Source organism: Heliangelus exortis, chromosome 10 (genome assembly GCF_036169615.1).
Source record: "Heliangelus exortis chromosome 10, bHelExo1.hap1, whole genome shotgun sequence".
NCBI lineage: Eukaryota > Metazoa > Chordata > Aves > Apodiformes > Trochilidae > Heliangelus > Heliangelus exortis.
In genome coordinates, this window is record NC_092431.1 from 8,302,680 (window position 1) to 8,319,921 (window position 17,242).

The following is a 17,242-nucleotide window of genomic DNA, read 5'->3' on the forward strand; positions in this document are numbered from 1 at the left end:
CTTGTCCCACTTCCTCTGGTCAGTTAGTTGTACACATGGATAAAGAGTCACCTGAGTCTTCTCCAGGCTACACAGCCACAGCTGCCCCTTGTATGCCTGTAGTCATCTGTGTGGTTTTCTGCTGGACTCCCTCTCGTGTGTGCCTGTGTCTCTTACTGAGCTGCACATTTGGGAAAGAGTAAGCCCTTTGTATCTGGGAAGAAGACTCCTTTTAGGAGAAGGATTTTCAGTTCTGCTCCCTAAGCAACAGAGATCCTGTCTTCAATCCAGCTTTCCTGGGATTAGTAACATTAATTTCAACCATAAAAAGTAAACCTAGTGAAATTGTGTCCTTAGTATTCTTACCTCCAGGATGGCAGATCTCTACTCCCATCATCTCATGGTTGGGGAGTGTGGGCAATACTGCAGATTAGACAACAGGATTTTGAGCAAAGCTAAAATTCTGGCACATGCCTTTGTTTTGTGTCAGTCTGTGCATGTGCTCAACTATAAAATTATTTAGGCAGGTTAGTCATCCAGATTAAATTTAGTTTAGTTTTTTGTTCTTTCTAGTTGATTGTTTTATATTTTACCTACAAAACTGATGAAGTTAGGTGTCCTACCTCTGTTGCTACTGGTATTAATACCAGTGTATCTGGTTTTTTTCTCCCAGTTATCTGCTCAATTTTATTCATGACCAGCATTGCTCTCTATAAATATGCCTGGTAGGATGTGTAGGGAGGAGGGAAGTTTTTAAATTTTATGACAAGTCAATCTTTTGGTCTCACTCTCCAAATAGGGCATATTTTTCCTAATAAAATATGTAGTATGTGTATTGATTATAGATTTTTATCCATGTTCTCAAACCTTCTGTATAGGAAGCAATCAAACTTCAATTTACTTTTCATAGATTTTGGCTGCTCTAAATTTTGTACAGTAAAGGCAGTTTTAATACACAAAAGTTGTCACAGAAATGTGTAAAACATGAAACAGTAATTGTGATTGCCTTTAGTGGGTGGTTTCAAGTTAATTTTGTGTTTCTTTTACAGATGCATATAGACTCACATGATGCTCTGGGAGTACTGAACACTTTGTTTGAAATTTTGGCTCCTTCATCCCTTCGCCCTGTGGACATGCTTTTAAGGAGTATGTTTGTTACTCCTAAGACAATGGTAAGCAAGTGGGAACCTGCTAAAGCAGGTGTGAAATGTTTCTAGGTAAGTAGTGAAAGTGATTTGTTTCCAGGTTAGAGATAATCTGGACTCTTCCATGCAGAACAAAGGAGCATGTGCTTCTCTTTCATATTTTGCAAAGTGGTCTTAAAATACTGCAGATAATAGGAAAGATGTCATTAGAACTAGTAAGATTTTCCAGATAGGTCCTAATGTTCTGCTTGTGAATTGCTTATCCTCACTTTATATTTTGAGGATCAGGAAGATTGAGAATGATACTGTTACAATAAACTCTAGAATGCTTTTGTTAGGTAAATCACACTTTTTTTCTTATGTAAGTAATGTACTGTTCCTGTAGTGGAGTTTGTGTTAATTTTGTTAAGATTTTCTTTAGAAAAGTTTAATGTATTCCCCTGTTGTGTTAAATACTTTTGAAGTTAAACATGTTCAGTAACTGTTGCATAGAATCAGACCTATTTGAGAATGGAGCAAGCAGTAAAGAAGTTCTGTGGTCAGGTCTTTCGCAATTACGTTCTCACGTCAACGTGTCAGCCTGATTTACAGTGTTACTAATTACTTTTTTGTCCTTTTGATAGGCATCGGTGAGCACTGTCCAGCTGTGGATTTCTGGAATTTTAGCTATCCTTAGAGTTCTGATTTCACAGTCAACAGAAGACATTGTTCTATCACGTATACAGGAGCTTTCCTTCTCACCCTATTTGATTTCATGTCAAGCAATTAACAGACTGAGATGTGGGGAAAATAACACAGCAGCATCAGAGGATCATACTGATGCAAAACAGACTAAATATCTGCCTGAAGAGACATTTTCTAGGTATGTTGTCTTTTGAATAACTTTGAGGAAAGAGTTTGGAGTGGTCTTCCAGTCCAAAAATTTTGGACAAATTGCAAATATATTAGGAAATATAGATTAGATGCATGTATAGAACTGTTACCTGATAGGAGTAAAGTCTGTTAGTAAGGTGATATGGGTGGAGTGTTTGTGGAGGAAAGAGTAATGAGATGGACAGTCGAGGGAGGGGACAAACAGATTTTATTACGGACTTTGTACTGTTCTGATACCTCTTCTCTAGCCAAATGAAGGACCCGATGAAGTTGTTAAAATAGGTAAATATGGGACTTTTCAAAATTAGGTCCAAAAATTTAACTGGTTGACCTTTTGCTTCCTCTCTGTGTGGAGTCTGAAAGATGAATCACCCCCTTAGTAGAAGTCAAGGTCCTGTAGAATCTTGGCAGCAGATAAATTAAAGTCTTTTATTGTGTTCTTTATGTTCTATTTTTGAAGAGATAGCTTTGTTTAGTTAACTTCCCATGCTGATGTTCTCAGAGTGTGACAAACTTGAGGTAAAAGATGTGAGGAGAAATGGTAATGGTATTATGTTGACATAATGTCTGTCATTGAGCATCATGTTTTAATGTGATGGACAGGATATGAAATTGCTATTTCTTTACAGAATTAAAATTTGTGTTCAGCAGAAGTGAGTTGAGGAGTTGTCATGGTCAAGAGCAAGGATGGCTTTCATCAAGTGCCCTTTTTTGGTGTTTCTTTTGATTTTTTTCTTCTTTAATATGGAACCTGTGTAGTAGAGTGCAGATAGATGAGACTGTAAACAGCTGAGTTGCTGTGACTTGTTGGGTTAGCCCTCAGCTGAGCTGCAGTAACTGTCATGATGTGTTTATAGCTCATGGTGTGTTTAAAAGCACCAGAGCATTTTGAATGCGTGCTGTGTAAGTGAGGTGGGAAGGTGTACACATCCTATCACAACTTTATCTGATGAGTAGATAACCCAGATCAGTATGTGATTATTGAAGTGCTCGTGATAATCTCTGCCTATAGCATTATAAATGTTTTAGGTCAGTCTGTCCTGTAGCATTTAATTTAGCATCCTATTTAGGATGAATGGACAATGACTTCATCTGTTGTTTTTCAAACTGAGAATTTTGTGGGCAAACCTCATTCTGAAAGATGTTGCATTGATAGCTTTTCTGTTGACTACATATATGATTTTTCAAGGTTTTTATTACAACTGGTTGGCATTCTACTGGAAGATATTGTTACCAAACAATTGAAAGTGGACATGAATGAGCAGCAGCATACTTTCTACTGCCAGGAGCTGGGCACACTGCTTATGTGTTTAATACATATCTTCAAATCAGGTAATACTTTGAGAAATGCTTTCTATTGTAGCATGTAGTGCCAGGATGATTTTTAAGTTCATCCAGTTGTTGGGTGTATTGAATTACTGAGAAGGAATACATACGTTCTGACAACAATCAATCCTACTCAGTATAAAGAGCTTCCCAAACTTTGTGCTTATGCAGGCAGGCACATTTTTAACATTTCTTCTCTCTCTATGTAACAAAATCTGACTAGTGAGTTCTCTCTCCTTTTAAACTGTCTAATGTCTTCTGGTCCAAAAATGCAAAGCTTTCCAAATTTGTGGCTTTTTTTCTCATGTTTTTTTTCTCTATTTGGTGGTTGGTAGGTGGATAAGTCCAGGTTTAAAATACTGAGTTATAGACCACTAGTTCAGACTAATGATAAAGTAGGTTCTAATTCTTTGTCCTAATTAATAAAAACAGAAAAAAAAAAAAAACCCAAACCAATCAAACAAACAAAAAAGCCCAAGCAAACAACTAAAAGAGTAGGAAGAGCTGAAGAGTAGGAAAGGTATTACTATTTCAGCTAGCGGGTCTTGAGCTCCTTTTTTCAAATTTGGGAATTCTACCTTAAATGTCTTCTGTAACACATCCAATCTCTGGCACTCCAGTAATTCCTTAGTCCTTAGCCTGATTCCTTAGTCTTATTTTTCTAATAGTGGCAGTCTTACCTTTGTTTTTATTCTTTCTTTGCTATGACAGTTCTTTTTGCCCTCTTGATTTTTTTACCCTGCAGCTGGAGTCCAACCTCAGATTACAGTAGCTGGCAGCAATTTAAAAGGTGTTGGCACAAGTCCTTGGTTCTTCATAGGCTTCTTTACAGACATCGGGGGAGAACTCTGCATTCCAATGGCCTCATCTGTACTGTTACAGTGCTTCACTCCTTAGCAGATAAAAATAACAAAGTGTGTACAGAACATGGTTTGACACTGAACATGTTCTGTGTGTCCCAGCAGCCTCTAATCTTTTTTCTTTTTAAGCTATTTTTACACAATTCAGTTATAAAATCCGTTCTTGAAAAAGACTTATTTCTCTTCCTGTCACTGCTACCATCTCCTTGCAAAATAAGTATTGTAGGTGTAGGCGTAAGCAAATAAAGTGCTGTTCTGGGTTTTCAGCAGCTTTACTCTACCTAGTATTCAGTGACAGTAACAGGAAGAGAAGTTAATGGGAAACCACTTAATTATTCAGTGAGAGCTTGTGCAGCCCTAGTGGAGGATGTTTTATCTCTTGACTTGTCAGAAGAGAGCTGTGGTTTAAAAAAATGGAGTCCTCCAAACCTAGGTTCTTGCCACAAAGACCCAGGATTATGAGTGAAGAGGGACAGAATATTATAACAACCACATCCTTGTTTGACCTTTATGTCCTGCTTCAGAACCTAGGAGTGATAGTTGTCTTTTCCCAGTTGTCTGTTGGCTGTTACAATAGTGGCTAAAGCAGGTATGCTTTGAACTGCTCTTACAGAGAAATATTTGAAACAAATATTTTAACAAATTACTTACACAGGGGTCATTTGGTGTAAGTTATGAAATGGTGTCAAGCCAAGACCAATGGAATCAGAAAATCAAGCTGGTGATTGAAATCAGAGAAATGTGTTCTTCAAGACTGGGAGCTGGGAGTAATGTAAAGGAAGGCTCAGCTTGTTCTGCTACAGCAACTGGCTTTTAATCTGCTCTGTGAATCTTGACAGGAGCTATGTAAACATTCAAATGCAAAATTAAAAGGAATTATTAAAATACTCATGCAGAACACTGGGATATGTATATGCATGATCTCTAGAAAGTAATTAAATCTCAGACAGCAAATGAACTCTTAAGTACTAGCAGTAATATTGTTGCCCAATATGGCCTAACAGAGTAGAAAGGTGGGTGTTCAGCTACTTGACCCCTATTTTCATGTTGCAACATATATTTTTTACTTTTAAGCTTCATGTTAACTACGTGGCTGGTTATTTTTTAATCTCTTTTGTTCAGTTAAAAACTTCTCTTTTGTCATATTTAGCCACTGTTCTATTTGGATGTTTTGTTTTCTCACCCATTATAGGTTTTTCAAAATTGCTGATCCCATGTATTCAACCATAGGAAGCTAACGGATTAGAAATAAACATTTTCAGTGTGGTACTTTGAAAAAGCATAGACAAAAGGTTAGCATGCAGTGGCTTTCAATACTCTGGAACGTCACTAGATGGTGCAATTACTGTGAATGTAGGAAACTAATATGTGAGTAGCACTTTAGTAAGTGGGACCTGAGTTTTGAGACTCAGTTATTTTCCCCATTTTTTGCTGTTTACTTTGTGCATTTATCAGTCTTGGGGACACCTTAAACTGATCCACATGGCTGTGGAATTTAAAACTTCATTCTTCTGTATATCTGGCAATGCAAGCAAGCAACACTACAGATCTCCACTATTTTGAATTGCTTGTGATTTCTAAATACTTGTAAATAAACCCCTTTTTTCCCTGTTCTTCTCGTAGAAACTCAAGAAGTCCGGTGACTTTACACAACTTTTAAGTTTGTCCATTTTTCTTATTTTCATTTGTTTTAGCATGTGAATACAAAATAAGCAAGTCAGAAAACAAAATTCAGCTTTTGTGCTGAGTGTTCAGTTTGCAGGTCGATGAGTTTTCTCCACTTAAACACATTTACTTTTTGTATCTTGAACTTGGATGGATGTGTGTTGGTTTAACTTCAACTCAGCATATTTGGGAAGCTCTCATCTGAAAGAGACTTGTAAGCAATTTTCCTTAGGAGGTACTTAAAGCAGGATAGTAGTTAAAGCATGATTCTTAGATAGAACTTCTGTGTTATACTTTATAAACAAACAAAAGCAACCAAAAAATCCTAGCCTGTAATTAACAATTTTGAATTTGGTAAGGTTTTCATATTTTAGAAAATTTGTTATGCATGACAGAGAAAAAGTTGAGAAAATAGGTTTAATCACAATTCTGGTCTAATCTAAAACATTTTTATAGAGTCTGGGAGCTGATCATTACTACTTCACACTTGTAAAACCACTTTGGAGTTATCTTTTGTCCAGGAATGATGGTGGCTTATGAAACAAGGTTTGTATTATCAGTGTACCCTGAAGAATTTTAAAACTTATTTGTTACTCTGACATGCTTTTATTGTTTGCAGGGATGTTTAGAAGGATCACAGCTGCAGCCACCAGACTTTTTACAGGAGATGGATCTGATGGTAGTTTCTATACCCTTGAAAGCTTGAGTGACCTTGTTCAGTCCATGATTCCCACACATCCTTCTTTAGTTCTTCTCTGGTGTCAAATCCTGCTGCTTGTCAATTATACCAACTACAACTGGTGGTCAGAAGTTCATCAAACTCCAAAGTAAGATTTCGTTTTGATCCCTAGTAGTAATAGTAGTAGTGTGTCTCAGTTATATTTAAATCTATCTTTTTATCTGCTAAGCTTTGTCAGCCTTTGGAATAGTACTATTTGGATTTTGAAATAAGTAAAATTCCTTTGTGTGTATGTCTTTCAAACTGAGGATATGTGTCCTGTGCTTATTTGTTCCTTGAAAGAATTACCAGGCAATGTCTTCACTTTTAAGCCAAGAAAGCTTCATCTATGTACTACATATAATTAAAATTATGGAAATAACAACAAACTACTCAGTATTTCAGAGTTCATGTTCCTATGGAGACTTTGTATTTCACCTTCTAGCAAGTAAACAGCCATGCAGATGATAGACACTGCAGTGTTTGAGAAAATGCAATCTAATCAGTATAACTGTAACTATAGTTGTATCTTTTCTCAGTGGGTCTATTACTAACTGATATCACAACACGGTATCGGCAGCATGCTGATTCATTAGCATCAAGCACCACAGTAACCTAACCTCACTTAAAGTTAGTTTTGTAAAACTCTGAGGCTTGGTCAAACATTAGTGTTCTCTTTGTCTGAAGTTAACTCATCCCATCTATCAAAATTTCTTATGATTCATACTCTGATGAAGTTAGGAAGGGGGTAAGGAGGATAACCCCACATGTGGGTGGGGTTAACTGCAGGTTAACAATTGACTTGAGACATTTCTGATGCTTGTGCAGTGAATCTTAGGGAAGACTAATCTTGCTCCACAATGTAAGTGTATCAGTCCTTGCTAAAATGTGAGATTCTTGCCTCAGTTCAGCTCCATTATGTAAAAAAACATTATTCTCATTTGAGGAATCATGAAATTGCCTAGTGTATGAGCAAAATAAAACAACTAAGATGGCTAAGGTGGTATCTGCTGCCTGTTGCAGTTATTTTTTTTTGATTTACCAGTATCAATTTTTTTTTTTCTAAGTTGGGTGTAATTTTTGATCTGACACTAGGCTTAAGTGCTCAAGTGTACTGGTTTGACCTGAGAAGGAAGTACAGAATTAGGTTATGTTATCCTACCAGACATGCAATACCCTGTAGTTTGGGTTTTTTGTTCTTTGGTTTATTTTGTTTTTTCCTAAATAAACTGTTTAGTTCTTCAGACTATCCAAGGAAATAATTAGTATGGAACAAAAAGGTGATACCAAAATTGTTACAAAGTGAAGAGCTGATGAAAAGCAAAGTGTATACTTCAAAGCACTCTGTTTTAATGAGGTTTCTAGGAAAATAAATATTATGTAAGGACATTGGTAGGAAATCCTAAGCAATTTGTTAATTAATGATTCAGTAGCCTTAGTAATAAGATATAATAAAGTGGTAACAAACTATTATGTGCTTCTTGCAGGAGACACAGTCTTTCTACAACTAAATTGCTTAGCCCTCAGATATCTGGAGACAGTGATGAGTCAAATTCAGAATCTAAACAAGGCATGTGCAATCGAGAGATAGTGAGAAGAGGAGCACTCATTCTTTTTTGTGACTATGTTGTAAGTTTTGAATTGTGAATTTTACAACTATAATTTAGAGTTATTTTAATGTGCATTAACTGATTCTGGTTCACAAGTGAAAAATGAAGACTTCTGAAACAGGTAAATTTATTTTCAGGTGGTGCCTCTCGAAGCTTACATATAACCTCATTTGGCATTTTTTCCTATTCTGAACTCATAATTACCTTGGTTTATAAAGAATGCCAAGGGGATAACAATTATCTGCTGGGTGTCATATCCCTTACTTGTGATGTGTTAGGAGCACACTAAGTAGTGTTAGTGTCTTGCTGCACAGTTGTTAGAATTTTAGTTCATGGGGAATTTCTGAAGTTTATTTTATGGTAATATCAAGTATTGCACGTCAGTTTGCATTGCAGAGCAGTTTTGGGGTAAGCAGAATGCATTATTTTCATATTTCAACTGAAAGTGGTTGTTTGTTTGTTTTTTTTAAGAAGCCCTTTATGGGCTAATGGGCATTCAGTCAACAGAGTCAGATTAGAGACAATCCAAGGTCTCACCCAGAACCCTTTTAGTGGGAAGTATCATCCTTTCAGCATCACCTGGTTAGCTCTACAGATCTTTTCATGTTGCATCACACTACTTACTGATATACACATCATCTCTGTAGCTTTAAAATTAATTATTGACTGATCTCTTTGGATTAGCTTTCCAGAAATTGATCATCTTGTGTTTAAGGCCAGTAATAATTAAAAAATAATTAAAAAGAAACCTAAATGAAAATCGTAATTTAAAAGAAGAATCTGTCCATGCTTATTTCAAAGAGCATGAATTTACCTACCTTTGAATTTACCTTCTAAATTTACTTGTTTCTAACCTGGAATTTAAGTGTGTTAAAAAAATATTGTAAATACCTTAATTTGCATCAAAATCAAAATAATTTAGGAAATTTGTTGTGTAAATGGAATGTCATACAATGTATGTTTTAATACCACCATTATTATTTTAAATAGCTGCCAGGTTTATATATGAAGACCTTCATGTTGTGCCAGATAAAGTTTTTAGCTATTAATTTCTTAACATGAGTATTACTTGAATCAGATTGTAATTTTTTCCCCTTCAGTGTCAAAACCTACACGATTCAGAACACTTGACCTGGCTTATTGTGAATCATGTTCAAGACTTAATTAATCTGTCCCATGAGCCTCCAGTACAAGACTTTATTAGTGCTGTTCACAGGAATTCAGCAGCCAGTGGTCTCTTCATCCAGGCCATTCAATCCCGGTGTGAGAACCTTGCAGCTGTAAGTAACTTTCTGACTTTTTGTGAAGAATAGTCACTTATATTTCAGCATAAGTTTAATTGATAAATGTGTAAATCCTGTGTCATCTATCAACTTTTATTTTTAAAGTCACTTCTTTAAAAATGAAAACAACCTTCTGTTAGTAACTTCAATATCAGATATGTTCCAGTCCATCAGATCAATTCAATTAAGTAGAGTTGGTTAAGCTGCTTTTCTTCCTTCCTAGAACCCCTGCACAGTAAATGTCTGAAGGGTAAATTAAAGCTGTAACTTTTCTCTATTATTTTGTTACATTGGTAGCATAAATAACAGAAGTACTCATTACAGCATAAGGAGTATCAGTGTGTCAGTCTATCTTCATTGACTCTAGCAGCATCAAAATAATTTACAAGCTTATGCCTTACCCACTGTTTTCAGTGGTTTGCCCCACAAGTTGTAGCCTCTTGGTGAGGGAAATAATGCTTCATAAATTCTGTGTGCAATTCCTGTTTATTTTAGTTTTCATATTAAAAGGAGTGGATGGTGTTTTATAGATGTGGAAGGTTGTATGCATTAGTCTTACTCTTGGGAACTCACTAGTTGGGAAATGCTGTTTTCTGGGCTTCGTCTAGAAGGGGGGGGGTGCTACCACACCCTGAGTAGCCTGTTAACATTTGCTGTCTTTTCCCATTGTGTCTGTGCAAATCTATTGCAACTACATTGGTGCTTTAGGGATGTGTATAAAATACTTCTAACATTAGGGGAAAGAAGTCTGGATGTTGATGTCTAAGAATCAGTAGAATGACCCTAAGTGTGTTTGAATGGAAGATGTAATTCTTTGAAATATTTGGTGATTATCAGAAAGGTCAGTAAAATTAAAATAGTTAATACTTACAGTCTGCTCTTCAACGAGATTGGTTCCACAAATCAAACTACTTTGTCTTTGTGTTTCTCTCTTTAGATTATTGTTGCTGAATTAGTGCTCATACAGAAAAAAAGAAACAAAATTTGCACTTCCTTTTAATTCTGAGTAGCCATTACTGTTTCTCTGATTAAATGTGCTCAAAATGCTTATCCCTTATGTTTATCTGAATTTGTGTATTCTTGCCTGTGTTCATGTTCTGCCTTCTTCCAGCAAACATGCAATTTTCTCACTGTTTTCAAAGCTTCCTCCAATTCCACCTATGACTCCAGCTTCTTTTCCTAAAAGTTTTTCTCCCTGCTCTTTGCTTACTCTTTATAAGAATAAGCTTTTACAATTAAATTAGTGCTCATAATGATTAAATAAGCCAGGAACTCAGACCTGATCATACAGAGATGGTAATACTGATCAGATAGTTGTCTGCTATAGTTTTTTTCAAAGATCTTTGTATTCTAATTGACTGTGTTATTTTTGGCCTGTTGTTTTTTTGTTTGTTTCAACATCTAGCCCACGACCCTGAAGAAGACTTTACAGTGCTTAGAGGGAATACATCTCAGCCAGTCTGGGGCTGTCTTAACATTATATGTTGATAAGCTGCTCTGTACTCCCTTCCGTGTGCTTGCTCGCATGGTTGACACGCTGGCCTGCCGGCGAGTGGAGATGCTTTTGGCTGCAACTTTACAGGTAAAGAGAAATATATAAGAGAAATATATTCCTTTGTAGAGAAAGATTGGGTAGTGCCAGTTCAATGAAAAAAGATGGGATATGTTGATGGTGCTGGATAAAGCTATTAAGTGTAACTTTAATGGAAAGATTTATATGTGGTTTAGTAGAGCCACGTATATAATCTTGTTTTTTTGATTTTTTTTCACTGCATTCATCACTTTTATTAATTTTCTGGAAACTGTTGGTTTTCTCATAGAAATTAAGCATTACTTCTCAGTTGTCACAATGTAATCCAATGTACTTTAGGCTTAAAGTACACCAAAATGTGATATATTTAAGTTATTTCATTAGAAATGTTTTTTTTTACTTACTATAGAGATAATTTTCCTAATCTGTTCAAAATACTTCTGGGTATTTTACTCATGTTTCTCCTGTAAAATTCTTCTGACTCTTCCATATAGAACAGTATCACTCAGTTGCCTGTTGAAGAATTGGATAGAATTCAGGAATACCTTCAAAACAGTGGATTAGCAACCAGGTAAATAATATGAAACATGTTGAAATCCCAGCCTAAGCAATGGTCCTGTACTAGTTTTATTAGCTTGTTTTCCTATGTTTGGATTTTTTCCTCAAGATGAGATAGTGGGTCCTTTTTGGAGATGAAACAGAAGTCAAGCCTCTCTCATGACATGCAGGCATATTCTGGTAAAAGGACAGTTGTGGTGGATGAATTGAATTTGCAATTTACTTAAGAACTGAAGCAAGCTAAAGGCTTAAAGGCATCAAATTTTCTCTCACACATCCCACTCAGTATTTAAATTTTGTGAGCAGCTACAAATTAATTGAGAAAATTGCATTACAGAAAAAAAACTTATTTTCTTCAAAAGTTTGCAGGATTTTGTGACTCCAAGCTGGATGAGCTGTTTTATTTATTAGTTTGTTGGGTTTTTTCACAGACAGCTATGTTGAATTTAACTGCTTAGTTTCCTAGCTGTTTAAAGTAAACTGATATTGTAAAGATGAGAAAAGTACTCAATTTTTGAGGTTAGTATCAATTGACTGAAATAAGGAAGAAGTAGGAGGGAAAGAATCTGAACGCCCAAGACTGCTATAGATTGATCATAATGTCCTGTTATGTTTGAATTTTTTAAAAACTCACTCCAAGATCTCCAAATGTTATACAAGTTAGAGCAGTAATGGAATAAAGAAACCTCAAACCAAGCAATCAGCCAAAACTAAAAGCCAAACAAAAAAACCACACCAAACCCAGACACTGACATAAATCCACAAGCTAGAGTATTCTTAATATATTTAAAATAAAAATGAAATAAGTTCAGTCTTAGTAGTGATGTCTATTAGAATGTATTTGTATGCAATCAAATCATCACACCAACTTCTGTTCCTTTTACTCATTAAAAAGTTTGATTCCGTAAGGAAAACTTAACAGCTTACATTTTATGCATACACATAGACAAATTAAATTTAGATTTTTATCAGTGGTGATGCTGAGTTCATTTGTTTAGGCTACTTATAGCTGGTGAAATTTGTAGATTCTGTCATGTGATTGCATATATTCAGCAAAGTGCTTAAGATCCTGCTCCTTTTCTTTCCCAGGATTAGAATTGGCTCACTGAATGTTTTTCTGTTTTAAAAGTTTTATGGACCTGAGTTAAGTCAGCTCTCCTGATGTGTTCTTCTCTTTTCAGACACCAGAGACTTTACTCGCTCTTGGATAGGTTTCGTCTTATGGTAGCACCAGACACAACTAGTCCTTCACCTCTGGTTACCTTCCACCCCCTAGATGGAGAAGACCAGCCAGCTTTAGAAAATGTGATTCTAGACAAAGTAAGATTATGTTTAGAAAGAGTCACTAAAAGTGCCTTGGCTCTAAATAAGCTGTTGCTCATTACAAAGTATCTAAATGGAACTTACTTTCACCATGCAATTGATGTTCTCAGCATTGTCAGTGAATCTCAAATATAGATCAGTGAATGGGCTCATGTTTGTTGGCAGATTAAATGTTGAACCTAGGATGGATAATTAGTCTGTGCATACACATTTGTTATGTTGACAGTGCTGGAAAAAACTACCAATTTTTGTTTCTTTGCATAACTTCAGTGGAAAGTGGAAGTGGAAATATCTAAGATTCAAGTAGGGACAGGTAATGATCTTGTTTTCTTGATGTGTTCATTGCAGTTGATCAGGCTTGTTCATTTTCTGAAAACTGTTGGTTGTCTCATGGAAATTAAGCATTACTTCTTAGTTGCCACTTCTGAGATTTAAGTTACTTTTCAGAGGGCAAACATGACAACCTTTTCTGTTATTCATACTTAGGTGTGTTTACTTCAAAGTGAGGTGGGAAGATAAGAGCAAGTCTTTTGGGGACTGTGTCTTTCTTTCTAGCTTGTCCCATGGCACAGATGATTTCTTCTTTTTGTTCCTGTGTGTTCTACAGTAGTACACAGTAATGTGAAAATTGTGTAAATGAGATGGCTATAATTGTTTGATGAGATGACATTTTGGAGGAGATTGATAACTAGATGAGGAACCCCTTGACTTGGACAGGTTGAGAGCTATCTAGACAGCAGGAGGAAATGCTGTTTGTGACCACAAACTATTTGCCCATGGCTTTTTGTCTTCAAATTAACCACAAAATATCTTTCTTTCATAACTGTAAATCTTGCAGAAAGGGTTTTTATATTTGTTTTTTATATGCTTCATTCATGCCTGCATAGTTCATAGGATCAAGTTGGAAGGGACACATAAGGATCATTGAGTCCAACTCCGGCTCCTTGTTAGGACTACCTAAAACTAAACCATATGACTAAGAGCATTGTCACATTCTAATCAGAATCAGCAAATTCAGGATGTCTGGCTACAAGAAGGGAAACATAGAAAAGGGATAAATCTTTGTACTCCTTAGTTAAATTAGTTATATTATAAACTAATTCCTGTAGGCTCACCACTAGTAATTTAAGAACTTGTAGTGATGTTTGGTCTTAATTTATTTTGGTGAACATTAAGACAGATGTTATCTTCATCTGCTGATTTATTTGAATCTGAACACTTCTTATGTGGTTTTAGTATTGAAGTTTTTTGCTGTTCGTATTATGTTTGTGCAACTACATAGTATTTCAGGTTTTTTTCTAGACATTCCCCTCGGCTTTGGGATCCTATTGCATACATGCTTAAATGTTAAGCTTCTTTATTCTTCATTTCCTATCCAGACTGTAATGAAAGAGACACCTTGCCCCTGAATGTTTTAAGATGGACCATTCATCAGTTGTCTGTTTTGCCTTGCTTTTGAATTTGAGGTTTTAATTTTTACATTAATACGGCCTAATGGTCTTTTATGCGGTTCAATGTCAATTAGCAATTCTTCCCCACACCCCATGAACTGTATTATTTTCTGAAAACCAATATGTAATAATAATTTTTTTTAACATTATTAAAGGACTGGTATGTGTCTCTAGTGAGGTCGCAGTGTTGCATCAAGTCTGACTCGGCACTACTGGAAGGTGCAGAGCTGGTAAATAGGATTCCTCAGCCTGACCTGAACTCCTTCATGACCAGCAAGGTAACTTTGTCACATGGAACAGTCTTTTGAACAAGATTTAATAAATTATTTCTAAGGTTTTGCTGGTAGCATTGATAGATTAGTCTTAAATATAAACACTTGAAATTTATATAATAACATTAGGTCACTTCTCCAATTTAAACTCATTTGGAAACTAGAATGGTAAATAATTTCCTTGCTCTGTCTACTGATGCTGCTGATAGCTTTCTAACCTTACAGGTTGGATGTATAGAGTGGAAGTGAAGGTTAGTTTATGTATTGCAGTCACAGAAAACCTGTTTTACTCTTTTACATCATCTTCTCATTTTGTCATACAGTCTCTTAAAATTCCAGATGTTTCTGTAATCTTTGGAATATCTGCAATAGATTACTTGTAATTTACCAGTAAAAGGCCACAGATATTAAAAATAGGTACAATTTGTCCTTTATGCCAGGTTTACTAAGTACTTTGTTTTTTAAGAACACTATTTTGTTCAAATTCTGTGCATTACGTTAATAATAGAGGGAAATTGTTTTTAAAGAGATTCTTGTTTTACTTACTTGTTTAAAACCTTATTGTTTTGAAGATTCATTGTGTAAAGGCCATCCCTAAGTTTTATGCATGTACAGTTCTGAAAATTTGGAATAAGTATATTGATTTTTCTTCCCAGAACCTTAGTGCTTGCAATTTAAATGTGGAACAAATATGATCTTAAATATGGTATTGTTACACCATAGTAGAGCAGAGGTCATAATAACAAGCTAGTTAATAGATAAACTGCTACTTTACAACCATATTAATATACCAGAATGGTACCCTCACATACAGATAGATCTTCTCTTTAAAAGCAATTACTTTTTTTTACTATTTGATTTCAGGAGTTCAACCTGAGCTTGTTAGCACCTTGTTTAAGCCTTGGCATGAATGAGCTATCAAGAGACCAAAAGAGTAGCTTCTTTGAAGCAGCCCGGAGGGTAACTTTGGATCATGTGTCTGCCACTGTGGAAAACCTTCCTGCCAACCACCAAGTTCTTCAACCACTATTGCCAACTGAGCCGTCACCCTACTGGAAAAAACTAAGTGATATCTTTGGTAATAGAAATAATGGTCTTTTAAAATTTATTCTCACCTCTGCAAAGGTACTTTTCAGGTATCTGTGTACATGAACTTACTACTTAAAAAAAACAAACATCAGGATACCTGGCATAAAAGTGCTTAATTACATTTATTGAGAGGAAAAAATACAAACTGCTAGATTTCATTCAATGTTATTTTGCAGGAGATGAGGTGCTGTATCAGTCTATGATGACACTGTGTCGGGCACTGGCTCAGTATTTGTTGTTACTCTCAAAACTACCATCTGGTCTCCGTGTTCCTTCTGACAAAGAAGATGATATCCTGAAATTCATAGTTATGTCTGTAGAGGTAAGGAATTGCATCATAATTAAAGATGGGATGGAATGTTGGAAGAGGGAACAATTTTGACTTAAACTGGTTGCTGTTTAGTAACTTTTGATCTGTTCTATTTTCTTATCTGTAGGAATTTCTTCAGTCATAATTTTATTTGATCTGTGCTAGTAAATCAGATGGTCTTATGGGACAAGGGCAGCTTTTTACAAGGAGAGGTTGATTGAATGTTGGAATGATTTTGGCATTTGGGAGAAGGGCCCTCTGCTGATTTGTGAGACTGAATAGACAGCACATAATGCTCCTAATTTCCTTGTACAAAATAAATTTTGTTCTCTCAGGAAAAAAATCAATACACCTTGCTAATAAAACTTTTAGGTATTGCCACGTACAAAAAAGCCCAAAACTCTTTTGGTTGTAAGTTCATCTGTTGTGAGAATTTGTTGTTAATAGGAAATTTTTGTTTTTACAGGCACTCTCATGGCGTTTAATGCATGACCAGATTCCATTAAGTATAGATCTTGAAGCTGCTCTGGATTGTTGTTGTCTGACTTTACAGCATCCCAGTCTTTGGAATTTGTTGGCTTCTGCAGTTAATGTGACATATGCGTGCTCCCTAATTAATTGCATTAGATTTATCATAGAAGCAGGTGAGTCCAATTTGAACAGCTATGAGAATTTTCTCTAATAAATAGTCATCACTGATCAAATGCTAAGTGTCTGGAATATTTCCTCTGAGTAATTTTTAATGATTTATCTGACAAATCTATTTTTACTATATTAATTTCTCATTTAAAATTTTGATAACTTTGGAATATGACAGATGCTTTGGAAATGTAAATATATGAGTGCTATATGGTTTTGAGGAGAAAAATGGAATATATGATGTGTAATGGCTGTATCTTTAAATATTTTTGTCTAATTCAGTTGCAGTTGAACCCGGCAATCAACTTCTTAGTCCTGAAAGAAAGAAGAATACTTCAAAAGGCTTAAGTGAGGGTGAAGTTGATTCAAGCATACTGAGTAAGTAAACGATGAATTTCACATTTGCCTTAAACTTTTCACTGAAGAAATATTTGTAGGTACCTGTTCCGTTGATTTTTTTATTTTTTTTTTTTTTTAACAACAAGAGTTAATCTGAGACTTCATTTGTATTTGAGAAATGTTTGTTATAAATAGGTTGGCATGATTTTAACAAGTTTAGTTGTTTTTTTCTTGAAAGTTAATCATTAGAGTTAATTTTTCTTTTGGGGGA

The 17,242-nt window shown here is 35.4% G+C and overlaps 1 protein-coding gene across 2 annotated transcripts in view; it reads left to right on the forward strand.

The window, feature by feature from the left end:
• HTT (huntingtin) overlaps positions 1-17,242 on the forward strand; it is an 81,447-nt gene that overhangs the window by 43,013 nt on the left and 21,192 nt on the right. For both annotated transcript variants that reach the window (XM_071753375.1, XM_071753376.1), the window contains exons 38-51: positions 1,029-1,151; positions 1,748-1,986; positions 3,187-3,329; positions 6,468-6,675; positions 8,054-8,195; positions 9,277-9,456; positions 10,865-11,041; positions 11,485-11,561; positions 12,730-12,868; positions 14,478-14,600; positions 15,459-15,672; positions 15,860-16,005; positions 16,460-16,637; positions 16,915-17,010. In XM_071753375.1, the coding sequence (XP_071609476.1) occupies positions 1,029-1,151; positions 1,748-1,986; positions 3,187-3,329; positions 6,468-6,675; positions 8,054-8,195; positions 9,277-9,456; positions 10,865-11,041; positions 11,485-11,561; positions 12,730-12,868; positions 14,478-14,600; positions 15,459-15,672; positions 15,860-16,005; positions 16,460-16,637; positions 16,915-17,010 (2,185 nt within the window). The remainder of the gene's footprint in view (positions 1-1,028; positions 1,152-1,747; positions 1,987-3,186; positions 3,330-6,467; positions 6,676-8,053; positions 8,196-9,276; positions 9,457-10,864; positions 11,042-11,484; positions 11,562-12,729; positions 12,869-14,477; positions 14,601-15,458; positions 15,673-15,859; positions 16,006-16,459; positions 16,638-16,914; positions 17,011-17,242) is intronic.